Consider the following 15,862-nt stretch of genomic DNA (forward strand, 5'->3'; position numbering starts at 1 on the left):
TTGTTTACCAGCCCAGAGGGCTGCTCCTTGAGTGTGAGAGCTGAGTCCTAGCCACTCTATGGCAAGAGCAGAGTGGTGTCACAAATCCTCTGCTCAAGCTGAGGCTGATGTATAGTTTTCACTGTGACTCAGTTTCCCCTTCTAGTTATTCCTTAGCATATAACTTGAGCCCTGGAAGGATTTGTGAAGGATGTACCGCTATTCTGTGACCTCAGAGAACGTCATAAACCTTGACTTTCTGCAGAATTAATGAGAGCTAAAGGTTATAAGAAAGCCTTGGGATACATCCAAGTTCTGTAATAAGTTTGTGTTATGTTATTGTTTTATTAAAGCTCCATAACACAGGAAGGTAAGTTCCTGGACTTGTGGAGTTTCTGTGTGTGTGTGTGTGTGTGTGTGTGTGTGTGTGTGTGTAGGGGGTTATGTTGGAAACTGCCAGAAAGAACAGGCTTTATTATCAACTACCAGATGACTTCTCTGATACATAGTCAATTAAGGCTTCATGTCTTAGCTTGGGTGTCTATTGCTTTGAGGAGACACCATGACCACAGCAACTCTTATACAGGAAAACATTCGATTGAGATGACAGCTTACAGTTTCAGAGGTCCAGGCCATTACCATCATGACAGGGAGCATAGTGGCTTGCAGGCAGATGTGGTGCTGGAGCTGAGAGTGACAACTCAGGAAGACAGGAAGACAACAGGAAGTCGACTGACTGCCACACTGAAGGAAGCTTGAGAAAAAGACCTCAGAGCCTGCCCCCACAGTGCCATACTTCCTCCAACAAGACCACACCTTCTAATAATGCCACTCCCTTTAGGGGCCATTTCTTTCAAACTACCACACATCATTAGAAGATTTCAGAGAAAAGACCCTAGTCACCACACCAAGACCAAGAGCAGCCTCCAAAAGTAGTAACTATGCTAGCTGAAGAGAGAAAAGATGCCATTTGTCATTTTGAATTGGTTAAAGAAGGGGTGTAAATAATAAATTATTGTTCCTAATCAGCTTTTCAAGTGTCTGACTGGATTTTAATCTGAGGTTGTTTGTGTCTGAAGGGCAGAAACATAGCCTCGTAATTACCATTAATTGTGCTATACACTGCCAACATCTTACACATGGGAACTTAATTAGGGAGTTCCAGAGCAAAGACACCAGGAGCCAATTAACCTCTGCTGTCTCCTGAGAGCTAGTTTGGTTTAGGTCAGTGACCCTAAGTGCCTGTAGTCTAGCTGCAACCAACTCACCCAGGAGTCTCCTCAAAGGAAAGACAAGCCACCCTCAGGGACTTAACCAAGTAGAGTCCATTCCTGTTATCACTTTTGTATAAAGTTCTCCAGATGTATCTAACACTGTCTCCTCTGGGAGAATTGTAATTGTAAAGGCCATCAAAGGCCTCTATTGAGGCAACAACTTTGAAAGTATTATGTAATATTAGTTATCTATTGTATGTATTATTAAATTAACTCAAATTTAATTCGGGAGTAGCTCACTCCCCTAACACCCTAATGTTTACACAGAAACTTTTTCTTATAGAGGGAATTGAATTGATAAACATAATGTTACTTTTCTATATATCTCAGGCTCAAAGTGAATGATTATACTCAGAGTTAATATTGTTACACTTTTATTTTGATGTGTTATGTTGTATTTCATGGCTAGGCTGAATCGTTATATTTTGATACATTATTCCCGTTCTTTCCAAATCTATGCTGTGTTTCCTTTCCTCATAAGTATTTACTCTAAATAGTTGTTACACATTTCTATGTATGCATTCCTAGATGCCACTCGGGTGTGTATGTTTATTTTTATCTAAACTACATTTGCAGAGTCTCTCGTTCTGTTTCTTCACTTCACACATTTTTCAGCTGTGCCAGATGTGGCTTTGTGTAAATCAAAGTTGTCTTTGAGATGCTGCTTGGTGCTCCAGTTCTTTCATCTGGCACAAAGCACTTGCCCCTTTCCTCAGATGTGGAAACCTGTATGGTTTCCCACATCTCAAGACCATAAACTTTACCAAAATTAATCTTTGTGTATCCATTTACAGCACACACAAAAATTTCTTGGCATTGTTTAGCCAAAAAACAAATCGGAAACTCACAGAGTATATAATCTTAACATTACTACTTTTCAAAATAAGTTTATCAGTTGGAAATTCTACCTTCAGCTGGTAAATTTTATCACCCCACACTCTCCGTAACTCTTACTGTCGTACATCTTTCTAATATTTCCCATCCACTGACTGCTCCCTCGTTGCTGCATTAATTTGCTCTTGATGTAAATAATGAATGTGAGGTTCTCTCATAGGGTTCCCAGCCCTTTCACCTTGCCTTTGCTTGTTGCCTCATTCATAGATTTCAAATGTACCGATGTTCCCCCTACCTGTAAATGATATGCAGAGCTTTTAGCTCATTGCTCTAGAGAGTTAAAGGTTCCTATCCCATGCATGAGCCCAGGTTCCAATATAGAGTGGTCATCCCCATATATATGCAAGCAACAAAAATGTGCTCAGTGAGTTATATCTGTATTTTGCATGTATGTGTGTGTAACTATAAAAATAAGAAAAGATGCTATCAATTTGAGAGTGGAACACATGGGAGGGGTGGAAGGGAGGAAACAGGGGGAAGCTGGAAGGAAAAAATGTAAAACTAGAAATAAAATATTTTAAATGAAAAAGTAAAAAGTCTATTATTGCTACAACTGTTATTTTAAATATTTTAACCTCCAAATCACTCACATTTTATGACTCATTCAAGAATTCATCATTCACATTTAATCTGTTTTGATTGTGTGGTTGCAAAGTTCTTAGTAAAGCATGTTTCCTTTATTTCTAGACTCCTGTTTCCTCAAGGCCAATGATTTGACTCACAGTCTCTCTTCATACCTAAAAGAAAGTAAGTAAAGTCTGATATTCTAACAATGATTCTCTAGGTCATTATTCCACAAAAGAACAGGTTTGACGTTGGGGTGTATTGGTGCATCCATAATCCCAACACACTCAGGAGACTGAAGCAGGGAAATCAACACTTGGCAGACTAACCTGGGCTACAGAGGGACACTCAAAAACTCAAATAAATAAGCTTAGTCTCTCTAAATTATATATGTATCACTACATTTGAAACTAATAGTTTCTAGCTTAAGTGGAGAGGGATTTAGTGTTATATCTTTTTTTTTCTCAGTCATACTGTGTAGCCCAGGGTAGCCTCAAACTCATTATTCCCCTGTCTCAGCTTCTCATGTGCTGAGATTATAGGCCACACTACTATGCCCATTATTAGATATCCTAATTTAATGTTTTGCTTTGGGTTTGGTCCTATTTGGGTGTTACAATACATTAGATGTATTAGTCTAGGAATCTGAAAAATGATGTCCTCGTCCAGAACATCCAGTCCCCTGGAACTTGACCTTCTTACCTAAGAGATCAAGACACTGGGCCATGTGATTCTTATCAGCTGGGAGAATTTCAGATTTTGTTTTCATGTTCAGAACTCAGACCTCACTATTACAGCCACTCTGATTTGATATTGTAGTTGGTATTGTGTATAACCAGAAAAAGGCTAGATCATTCATATCAAAATATCACCTACTTGTTTCCAGCAATCAGGTGACTTACATAGATTGGGCATCCTTCTTCCAGCCTTTTAGTGTTAAGATGATACCCAATGTGTGCTCACTGAGCATTTCTCAGGGCTTAATTTCACAAATACAAACCTGGGTTATTATAGGAATAATATCCTGTCTTAGAAACTTAAAAAGTTTAAAGTTCTAAGCCTATTTGTTAAACATAACAGTAAATAATGAATTTGAAGTATCACTTATTGTCAGTTCCATTTTAGGTCATGCTGGATATCTCTTTAAAATTTAACGTGTGTGGTGGCCCATGTCTCTAACACCAGGCAGGTAGATGTCTATGAGTTCCAGGCCAGCTAGTGCTATGCATTGAGATCCTGTTTTTAAACAAACAAAAAGCTAAGCTGAGCTAAAATTTAACATGATTGAATCAGAATTATCCTATTAGTCTTCAAGCATTAAACATAAATTTTAATCTGTTATCTAAAATAGCAGAAAATGTAATAACAATCAATGCTTTTTTATTTTCTTAAGCACTTTACAAATAAATAATTGGAGAATATCCAATGTTAGCAGCACTGCTTTGTATCTTGAGAACAGTTTTTGTGATCTGTCTTTCAGTATGTCCTAAGTGGGTAAAACTTAGAAAAACACACAGCGAGAAGAAGTCGGTTCTGATGCTAATCATGTGCAGCTCTGCTGTCCGAGCCCTGGAGCTCATCAGGTCAGTGTCACTGCCTGGGTCTCCTGAGTGTTTTCTTAATGCATGGCAAGCTGTATATTCTATGTGCAATGAATTAAACAGGAACCCTGCCCTATGGGATTTATGTACTGATGGGGAGGCTGACAAGGAGCAAGTAAATATGCATGACAGTATCCTTAATAGTGATTCATTGTATAAAGAAAATTGAGGCATGGAAATGAGGTGGACACACATGGGGATTCTTTTTTAAAAGGGATGGCATTAGAGCAGAGACTCAGAGAAGTGAAGGACAGGGCCACTTAGCTTTCTTGACCTGAAATCAGGTAGATTTCCAAGTGTGTAGCAGTGAGATGCTGTCGAAGGATCTGGGACAGAGGGGTGCTGTGAGTCATTTTAAAGGCACACTTACACTGCTGTGTGGAGAAGATGTTGTTCAGGGCAAGGGTAAAAGCAACAGGACCACACAGTTGAAGAACAGCAAGCAAATGGAAGGGATGCTCTGACTCAAGCTAGAAACAAGGGAAGGCAGAACAGCAGGGAATAAGCTTTCTAAACCTATATGAGAAAATGCCATGGGATGGAAAAGCTCTTAAGTTTAAGTGGGTACCATACTCTTGAGAAGGAAGACTCAGTGTCGTAAATATGCCTGTTTTACTTAGGATCATCTGCAAATTCCACAGGCTTCCAAGCAAAACCCCAAGAAAATTTATTTGTTTTTTTAACTAGATAAACTAATTTTAAACTTTTACAAGAACATACAAGTAAAAATGGCCAACAAAGGGTTTTAAAGGCTACCGAGAAGAGGCCCTTTCAGATTGCAATATGTGTTACAGTGTCAGCAGTTCAAGGCCTCTGGGACTGCCATGCAGGACAGGCAGAAGGGATCCGTGGGCCAAAACTGAAAGGGAAGAAACAGACCCAAATGCACGTGAAAATGGACACAGAAAAGGTGACAAAGAAGAAATCAGAGAGGAAGATAGATGGTTCAACAACTGTGTTGAACAACTGGGTATCCATCTGGAAAAATAAAGTTGGATTCATATCTCACTCCTTCAACCAAGATAAATTCCAACAGACCGAAAACTTAAAGGGAAAAAATTCTATATTAAAGATAAGTTGACACTTTATTAAGTGCTTTTATGGGCATTTCCATTTGCTGCATTTTTGCAGAATAAACAAAAAGCCTTCCACTGGATCTGTGAAACATTCAGAGAATCAAGAGAGTAAGGTGGCATTTACAGGGAAAAGCCTTGTCTGGGAACCAGGCTTTGACAGGAGACAAAACAAAGGAAGTCTGTGTCTTGAAACAGGAGCTTTGTCAAGTACCCTAAGGTGCAAGTGTGCAGACTCCGTGGCGATTTAACATCTGTTTTTCTAGATGAACTAATCTAATCATGATTTTAGAAAAGCAGTTGTTAAACTTTACTGTCCCTTCAGACTCTGCTTTCTCCACCTCAGCACACACGTTAAATCATATACCACACCCTCCAGTAAAGCAAAATGTTGAGTATGTCTGCTCCAAACATAATTGATGTACTCCTGTTTACCTGGGTAGCCATCTGTACTCGTTGGCTCTGAAATCAGAACATTTCACACCAACTTTCCTGAGTTTTAGACAGGACTACAGAACCCATTCAAAGTTGAAATGCTAATGGCAAATAAGTTAGACTACATGTGACCTCTTAAAAACAAGTTGTCACATTGATTTGAGCTTTTACTGTATATAAATTCCTTTCTAAGGGGCATAAAAGCACTGTGTTGTCACACTTCATTTATCAACTGTCCCCAGATATATTTTGATCCATTTCAAGGTTAAATGAATTGCAAAGTGTCATCTGAGCAGGCACAAGGACCAGTGTTTAATAATCCTACTGTAAGGACATCTCTTGTCTTGATAGCCGTAAGTCCTGTTGTTTTCCTTGTTAACCCTGCAAGGGAGAATACTTATGGTTAATTGAGAACTCACTTGCAATAGAAATTACATGTTTCACTATTTTGTGTATCAGTATCTTCCTCCTGGTCAACAATACTCTCAAAACATAATGACACAAAGGAAAGGAATACCCCCATCTTAAGTGTAACCCTTAATCTTAACTAAAAACCTACTTGTTCTTTATACTGACTTTAACTCAAAACAGAATTTTAGGTGATATACAGAAATACACCAATTGAAAAACATAATTAAAAAGAAAACTATAAACATCAGAAAATCAGGTGAAGCCAGCTGGAACTCCTGTCCATAATCTCTTCCTTAAAGCCTTTCTATGTTGTAGAAATGGACCCAACTTCTTTGGACAGAATGTGTTTCGAAATGTCACTTCACAGATCCATGGCATTCTGTGAGTTTAAATTAAAAATAAAAGATGACCCCAAGGTGGCATAGTGGCACCGTCATCATTGATGTCATGTATCAAATAAAATAGTGAGCAGATGGTATAGCCTTGCTATTCATAGAGCAACTGTTTGTAGGCCCTGAGGGCCTACTGTCAGAACAGTTCTCATAAAACCTGCCCTCTAAGGTACCAGGCAGCCTTGACTCTCAGAAATGATCATCTGAATTGAGGTAGCTAGATCCAAATGGTTGAATATTTAGAACTGAACAGACTACCTCACCTACATACTAGATGTTCTAAGTCAATAACTCAAGGATAAGCCTACCCAATAGCATTTTGACCCTAAAAGGTTTAAATGAAGCTGAGCATATTGCTGCATGCATGTAATCCCAGCAATGAGAGGATTGAAAATTTGAGGATAGCCTGCATAACAAGTTCAAGGACAGTATAGGGTATATAATATTCCAAGGATAGATAGGTAGGTAGGGAGAGAGAGAGGGAGGGAGGGAGAGAGAGAGAGAGAGAGAGAGAGAGAGAGAGAGAGAGAGAGAGAGAGAGAGAGAGAGAGAGAGAGAGAGACTTTTAATACATTGCACCTAGATGCTTGAATTCTCCAAAAATAAAGAATCAACACTGGATTTGTAATCTAACATTTAGTAATTGGCTTAATAACTACCTTTTTGGGGATACGTGGTCTCTCATGCCCCTCAGTCCACACAGCTGCCACTCCTTCACTCGCTTCACTCCTGCATGATTCACACTGCTCTCATAGACCAAGAGCTACAGTCCAGTGTCTTTTTTTCTTCCTTCCTCCTTCCCTCCCTCCTTCTCTCCGTAGGCTGGAATATTTTCATGTATGAACTTTTACAGTCTACAAAATAGAAAAGCGGGGGTGGGGTGTTCTGCCCTCCTCCCTGGTGTTCGCAGGTGTGGTTTTCTGTCTGGATACCCCAACAGACTTTCAGTGCCTGAGTGCCACAGATCATAAACAGACTTCAGTGCTCTGAGAATTCCTCTTGTAACCAGTTTTATTGGTTTTTGGTTTGTTTTTGCGTGGGGAGGGAGTTGAGACATATTATGCCAAACTGTATGGAAAATTCTCTGCCAGGCACCTAAAACATAGAAATTCTGTTTAGAGAACTGCAGATGAATGTGCTTGAATCACATGGAAACCAAAGTGACTGTCCTTGTGTTTGACTTTAAAGGACACCCAGATGTGTACCTGAGTACCAGGCTTTCCCCATTTCTGATCTTTTTGTTGTTGTTGTATTCTTTTTTGAAATAGTATCTTGCTATGTCACCTAGACTGATCTCGAACTCACCACAGTCCTCCTGCCTCAGCCCCTTGAGTGATTTCACCAGTGTGCCTGAAAGCCCACTCCAGTTTCCCTGCAGAGATTGACTTGCCTAATAATGACCTTTTTGTGTGTGGATATAAACATAACTGTACACATTTAGAGCAGTCTTTTGAATGATAAACTATGTAAATAGTGAGCTCTTAAATGAGTAAACTGTCATAATCCATTCAATGCATGGATTAATTAATACATTCCTTTTCATTAGGTCACTGACAGCATTCAAAGGAGATGCAAAAGTTATGAAATTATTTGCAAAACACATAAAGGTAAGCAAGACCTGTAGTTCTGATGTAAGTGGTCCCTAATGGCATCGTAGGACCTCAGCGCTCCCGCTCAGCCTCTTCTAATCTTCCTAGGTATGACAGATGAGGACAAACTTAACAGGTAGTCTGGTTCCTTTGTGTTCTGTGCCTCTCCATGGCCACTATGGCCCACTGCAGCCATTGCCTTGCTTTATTCCTGAATAGAAGCTGACGTTTGTCCCGATTCCTCAGGCACTGACCAGTTTTCTAAAAAAAAAAATCTCTACTTTGTCCTAGAAGTTGGTCCTAAACAAGAGTGGCCCTATTTGCTTGTGATTTTCTTTATGTAGAGATAAAATGCTCTAAGGTGATGTACAGTTCTTCTTTGGTAATGATTCTGAAGCTTTCCTTTCTTCTCTTCCATCTTGGGAAGGTCCGGGAGCAGGTGAAGTTGCTGGAGAATCGTGTGATACACCTGGGTGTGGGAACTCCGGGGAGAATCAAGGAACTCGTTAAACAAGGTATGAAATGAGGACAGTGAGAACTCTGGTAATAGTCAGCACTCTGCCTCCCCCATTCAGTCTAGGGAAGCACAATTGGAGTGCTTTTTCCAAAAAGAAAAACAGACCTCTGTAAATCCCCCAGTGGGAACTCAACTCAGCCTTTGATCTCAGAAGCCAGCCAGTTTGAGCAGTGCGGTGGGATGACAAGGACTGTGGCCCACTCAAGTGCATGTGCCACCGCTAAGCACGTTCTGATGCCAGTGGCTCTGAGCATCGGAATGGACCCACACAGGCCTCACCTCCAAGCAGTCCTTGGAGTTGGTAGAGCCAGATATGCTGAATATTTCCTTCTCGGGAAATTGAGGCATGGTTCAGTTGTAATGGGATAATACACTGAAATGAAAACTCCATTTCTATAAATGATGCAGAGACACTCTGAATATTCCTCCCAAGTGCATTTCCCTTTTAGTGCTTTGCCCAGTAAGTATTCCAGAATCCCTGGTCGGCTTTAATAGTTTGCCAACTCCCTCAAGCCAGAAGCCTAACAACCTGCTGGTAATCCTAGTACATGTTCTTGACCCCTGTAGGTTTGGGGGGCTGGGTGTTTTGGAGGTGCTGGAGATTGAATCTAGGACCATACACGTGATCGGCCAACGCTCCACCACTGAACCGCAACTCCAGCACTTTTTTTCCTTTGTCCGCTGAGATGGTCTCACGGGGCTGCCTAGGCTGCCCTTGATCTTGGGGTCTTCCTTCACCCCCAGAGCAGCTGAAGTCACAGGCCTACCTGAGCCAGGAGGCTGGCTCTGATTTATTGATTTCATTCTTCATTTTCAAGTTACTTAGTATAGTAATATGACTGTGTCTTCCTGAATTATTTTGTATATGTCAAAGTAACACCTTCAGCAATATTGTAACTCAGAAAGCAACGTCTAAAACACCTGGCATTCCTCTCCAGGTGACAGAGAAGACACCAGAAAAATGCATCGACTTAATTTTTTTCTTAAATTACATTTATTGAGTGTGTGCACGTGTGTAGGCATGTAGGCCTGCATGCCAGGGGAGATTATGGAGGATAGGAGACAACTTTGAGGGGTCAGCTCTCCCTCCTATCATGTGTGTTCCAGGAGTCAAATTCACTAAGTCGATGCAGATAAAAATCAAAATATTTTAGAGATTTCTAGTTAACTATAATGAGTATACTGCCTTTCAGTTTTTTATATACAAGTATATATTTTTATGAAGCAGAGATCATATAACATTCCACATGGCTACAATGTTTGTGCTTCATATGTATACATATATAGAGACTTTATATTCTAAATACAATATATATGCCTAATTATAATATATACCTGTGACTCAAGAGGATTTCCTTTATCAGGAAATTGATTTACTTCTCATTTGTAATATCTATGGATTACATTGTCTGTCTGAAATACTTTTAGTGTAGAATACTTGGATTTTATCCAGTTTTTTTAAGATTATGCATAAAACAGTGATCATCGTTGAGAACAGCTTTAAACTTCTGGTAGTGTTTTTTGTTTGTTTGTTTGTTTGTTAGTTTGTTTTGTTTTATCTCAGACATCACAGATAGAAAGCTGTTCTGTCTGTCAATGCGTGTTCGAAAGCTCTGTGGTTCCGTTCGTGACGGGACTCCTGTTCGCTTCCTACAGCACTGTGTCTTTCAGAGCAGGCAGGACTAGCAACCCGTTATCTTTTCCCACTTTCCTAGCATGATTCTGGTGAGAGGGTTATAATCCACGATATATAACTGTAAGAGGCGGGCAAGTCTCGGGGGTGGAGAGGGAAGTACTGAAGAGGGAAAGGCTGTGGGGAAGAGCGAGACCTCGGACCAACTGCAGGGCCTGGATTTGTGCCCACTTTTAGGACCTGAGGACCAAACAGCCCTGGGTCTCCTGCAGTCTTCATTCATGTAGAGTAATTCTAGGTAAACCAGGCAGCAGGCTGGCTGTAATCCTTCCTTCAGCGTCAACGGGGAGCCGGGTCAGCATCCTTCCCGGCCTCCGAGTCATGCATGCGCTCGACCTCTGTCAAAGCCCACTACCCTGGCCCCAGGAAACAGTCTCAAAACCCAGTCAGGAAGGAGCCCCCCAGCCTCTGGCTTTCACGAATGGAGGACTGAACACCTGAGTATCGACAGGCTTACCAGAGTCGCGTCTCTGTCCTCTGAAGCGCTGATAAGGCTGCCTGTGTCAGAGAGCTGCACGTGGTTCCCATCAAGCGCGCAGCGGCGAGCAGAGGCTCGTTGCTGGGGGGAGGACAGCGAGTGAGGCAACCAAAGGGATGAAAACCATTGTAATAGGCGTACGTCGTGAGGTCTTTACTACCGTGACTCTCTGTGTCTTTCAGATGGCCTTAATTTGAGCCCCTTAAAGTTTCTGGTTTTCGACTGGAACTGGAGAGATCAGAAACTAAGGAGAATGATGGACATTCCCGAGGTACTGTGTAATCAGCTGTTGTCTTTAATCTTTTTTTTTTTCAAATTTGAACTTGAGTTCAAACACAGTAATAAAGTCTTTGACTTAGGCAGCCAGCACATTCTAGCTTTGGAAATTATTTGTCTTTAAAGCTGAGGTAACTATTATAGCGCCATCTCATCCGCTTACTCGTAACTGTATCCTTTCCATGTGTAATATACAACCTGCCTGGTTGCCGACTGAATGGCCGTGGCCCCTGCCCCACTAGGACATCTGCACTTCAAAGAAGCTAGAGGGTCTGGAGGATTTGCCCATTGCCTGTGCCTCGAATCACAGACACAGTCATCTTGGCCATTTGTTCTTACACACACAGTTTTAGCCAAAGATGGGTAAGCGGGGCTGCCTCATGGTTGGATTCTTCACATCCCCACAAAACCTACTTACATAATTTACAAAGATGTTTTCGTTTTGTGTGGAGGGTTCCTGTGTCTCAGTGGATTCAAACTGAGTCACTGTTGCTTTTGTGGGCACCACACAGCTCACTGTATATTTATGAAAAATAGTTCATTTCCCTCATAATGTAGAAATTTTATTTTACCACCCACCATGTTATCATGGAACAATTTTTCAATCTAACCTGATATGTGTGGGGAGGGAGTTATATAATAATAAATAAGGCTGCCAATCACCTACCAGGACTAAATTATGCCAGTAACTATCAAAAAGGCTTGGAGTTAGGCCTTTAAAACATGCTGTGAGTTAATTTACCACATAAAACTACTTCCCCAGACTGAACAGAGTTCATTGTAGTTGATTGACAAGTTATATTAGGCATTACTTCAAGTTAAAAAAAACCATTGGCTTAGCTTCCTATGTATGCACCCACATGTGCATACACACACACACACACAGTGGGGTGCATTCTACCTCCATGAATAGCCTTTTTTAAAACTAGTTAGATGTCAGACACATGAGGCAAGATTTGATGGTTTGTATTATAATGTTAAATCTGAGTAATCCACTGTTACAGTGTCAAAAATTTGTCATCATAGATATTTTTGTTATGTTCATGCCATTAACAATTATCACAAGGCATTCAATCCTATATTGGATCTTTGCATGAAATCTTTGGAGTCCTTGAACATTTGTATGGCATTTTCTTTTAGATGGATGCGAGCGTAAAGGCACTTCAATGAAACTGATGTTTTACACAGTCCTCTTCCTTTACCCATGTGATTCTCAACTCTGAATCAAACATGGACAGGACTTTTGCCTCTCTGGTACTGGTCATAACAGTTGTATGAACCCCTGGGACCCCAGGTGTGGACTTTGTTCACTCTGGTTCAGACCGTAGCAGCTTTATGAATACCTAGGAACTTAAGTGTGGACTTTGCCCTCTCTGGTTCTGGTCATAGCAGCTGTATGAACACCTGGGACCCCAGGTGCGGACTTTGTGCACCGAGACTACTTTTGTGTGATTATAATCTTTCTATTGTTTTTCTCTCATTTAGATAAGAAAGGAAGTTTTTGAGCTTCTAGATATGGGAGTGTTTAACCTCTGCAAGTCAGAGTCCTTGAAGCTGGGCCTTTTCTAAGCCTGGGTCCTGATGAAGTGTCCAGTTGCCACCATGCTGCAAGTGCTCAGTGACTACCAACTGTGATGTAATTATGTTAAGTGCATCCATTACCCAGTGGATCATGGGAGTGCTTCATGGGAATTCTTGGACAGCTATGAATCCTTTGGCTCATGCCTTCATTCAATAAAGAAGCTATGCCTTGTGTATGTTGTCTTTTTTGAGCAGGCTGAGTTTTTTTTTTCTCCTCTGCTTTGACTGTGTAGGAGACAGGAAACAGCAGAGCCACTTCCCTGATGGGGAAAGTCCTTCTGTTGTATATGTGCTTGTCTTATTGGTTTATTAAATAAAGCACTGTTGGCCAATAGAGAAGCAAGATAGGTGAGACTAGGAGTCGAGGATTCTGGGAAAGAGAGGCACAGTCAGTCACGATGTAGTACACAGGAGAAGTAAGAGGCCCGGACTCTTTTCTCCACTAAGAGAAGACCACGTGGAAATACTCAGATTAGCAATTATGGGTTAATAATTAAGTCAGAGCTAGCCAATAAGAAACCAAGAAAACGGCTAACAGCTTAATAATAATATAGTGTTTTGTGTGTTATTTGGGGACTGAGACAGTTTGGGACCCAGGCAGCTGGTGGGAAGACTACATGTTACACTTCCCTCTCAGTCTTAGAGACTGCAAAATGAGAATACTATCTCACAAAACTGTCAAAGAGACCATGAGATGGTGCCCATGGAGCAAGTTGGTAAACTAAAGCATTACGGCTGGGGCTATAACTCCGAAGTAGATTCCTCACATATGATTAGGGGATCTGGAAAATAAAACCCAACCCACCTCCACCCCCAACCAGGAGAGGGTTCACTTTTAAGTGCCTTTAGTGACATGGGATGAGTCCTTCCCTCATTTCTGATTGATCAGTTTAGACAGAGAAAAAGGCTCACAGCTCTTGTCAGGCAGGTCAGCTGGATTCCACCATGGGGAGACTGATGCCTGCTGGGTCTTTGTCATAGCTTGAAAGGAAGCTGGAAGTTTAGCCCCTTGTCATGTATGGTCTCTTCTCATATCCCTCTGTCTGTCCAGTGAAATTTGACTGCGGCAAATCATGGTGTTGGCACACAATGCAGCACTAGGAAGCTAGAAAGAATAAGTGTAGAGGCTGCGCTATGGTTCAGTGGTAGAGCACTTACCTAGCATGGATGAGGTCCTGGGTTTGAACCCCACTCTGCACACAAAAGAACAAGTGTACCTGGTACAGACAGACAATAAATACAACAGCCCTATCCATTTACATATTTGAGTTTTTTATTTGAAATAATTTCCAATATGCACAATTTTTGCAAAAATAATGTAGATAATTCCCATGTCCCCTTCCTCAGGCTCTCCCAATATTACCATCTAATACACCCACTGCACAGGTACCAAAACTGACAAAGTAACATCGGCACAGTACAGGTAAACTGTAGATGTTATTCTGGTGTCACAGTGTTTCCTCTAATGACCTCTTCCCAGCCTAGGACCCCGTGGAGGATCCTGATGCACCTGTTACTCTTGCTTATGGTGACAGTGCCTCGTTCATAGCTTCTCTCGTGACGTCACGGGACAAGCACTCACCATTCCTTTTGTAAACTCTCCTAAGTTCTGATTGTCTATATTATAATGGGAAGCTTTGTGGGTTTTGGTCAGAACCACAGTGGTAGTGTGCGCATCTCTCTGTGTCGTATCAGGGGATGCATAATGTCACTGTGTCTTGGATCCCCATGATATTGGCCTGGAACACCTGGTAAAGATGTCAGCTGCCACTTTCCTCCATGGTAGAAAGATGTGCCATTTTTCTCTTTATAGTAAGTATCTGTCTCAGAGGACACACTTTGATGATATGTAAATACCTTTTTCTTTAAGCCACCCAGGAATTTTTAGCAGCCACTGATTATTGCTGCAGTTCATTATTTCAGTGTCTTTTCTATTCCTTCCATTCTGTTCATCTTTATTGGAATCCCTGTGAAAAGGAGCTTTTGTGGTTCTCAGTTTCTTTGTTCAGCTATGTTTCACACCCATAAGCAAGCATGAATATTTTATTCTATGAGTTGTAATACATCGCTATTTTAATTTTATTGATCAAATTCTTCTTTTGTTTGTTTTGTTTCAAGAGGGGTTTCCCTGTGTAGCCCTGGCTAATCCTGGAACTCACTCTGTAGACCAGGCTAGCCCCAAACTCTACCTGCTTCTGCTTCCTTAGTGCTGGGTTTAAAGGCACACACCACCATACATGCTCAATAATTTGTCATCATTGATATTTTTGTTACATTCATGTCATTAACAATTATCACAAGGCAGTCAATCCTATATTGGAAAAAACTACTATTATTCTGCAAAAGGAACACAGCAATAAAATCACTCCTTATAATGTACTGCTATGCTCATAGATCAGTGCCTCACTAGACCCTCATCAGAGAAGCTTCTTTTTGCCCTGGATGGTAATAACACAAAGACCCACAGCTGGACAATGCCCAGACAGTGAGAAATGTCATCATCAAACCCCTTCCTCAAGCCTCGTGGATCGATCAATATGGAGAGATTGTAGAAGCCAGAGGGGATGGATGACTCCAAGGAAACAGCACCTTCTAAGCACAAGAGTGAAACACATGCATTCACAAAGCCTGTGACAGCATACACAAGACCTGAACAAGTTCAAACCAGACATGATGCCAGAACTGAGAAGTGAAGTGAACACAAAATCCCACCCCTAACCAAGAAGCTATGCAATTGATACCTGCTGGGAATGGAAAATCGGTTTCTCCCATGGGATGTACTAGGGTATATCAACCATACTGCAGGATGGACCCCTGCTCAGGAATAATTGGCCAATAGAAAGCACAGACTGGAGTTTGGGAGATTTGCTTTGCTTTGTTGTTATTGTTTCTGTGGGCTTTTTCCTTTCGTTTTGGGTTTTGGGGGGGCTATTTTTTTTTACCTTATTAGATTTTTTGGTTTCTGTTGTTGTTTTTTGAGAGGGAATATGAGGCTGAATAAGTAAGGTGGTGGGGAGGATTTGGGAAGGAAAGAATATGATAAAAATATATTGTGAGAAATAGATAATAAAAAAAGATCAAAAGTTTACAAAAAGTAAATATAAA

At 41.0% G+C, this 15,862-nt stretch overlaps 1 protein-coding gene across 3 annotated transcripts in view; it reads left to right on the forward strand.

Moving 5' to 3' along the window:
* Cmss1 (cms1 ribosomal small subunit homolog) overlaps window positions 1–12,929 on the forward strand; it is a 296,653-nt gene extending 283,724 nt beyond the window's left edge. For all 3 annotated transcript variants that reach the window (XM_040750629.1, XM_040750631.1, XM_040750630.1), the window contains exons 5-10: window positions 2,835–2,894; window positions 4,192–4,294; window positions 8,170–8,230; window positions 8,640–8,727; window positions 11,083–11,171; window positions 12,662–12,929. In XM_040750629.1, coding sequence (XP_040606563.1) covers window positions 2,835–2,894; window positions 4,192–4,294; window positions 8,170–8,230; window positions 8,640–8,727; window positions 11,083–11,171; window positions 12,662–12,745 — 485 coding nt within the window. In that variant the 3' untranslated portion in view covers window positions 12,746–12,929. The remainder of the gene's footprint in view (window positions 1–2,834; window positions 2,895–4,191; window positions 4,295–8,169; window positions 8,231–8,639; window positions 8,728–11,082; window positions 11,172–12,661) is intronic.
* The last annotated feature ends 2,933 nt before the right edge of the window (window positions 12,930–15,862 follow it).

Source organism: Mesocricetus auratus, unplaced genomic scaffold (assembly GCF_017639785.1).
Source record: "Mesocricetus auratus isolate SY011 unplaced genomic scaffold, BCM_Maur_2.0 Super-Scaffold_100008, whole genome shotgun sequence".
In the NCBI taxonomy this organism is placed as follows: domain Eukaryota; kingdom Metazoa; phylum Chordata; class Mammalia; order Rodentia; family Cricetidae; genus Mesocricetus; species Mesocricetus auratus.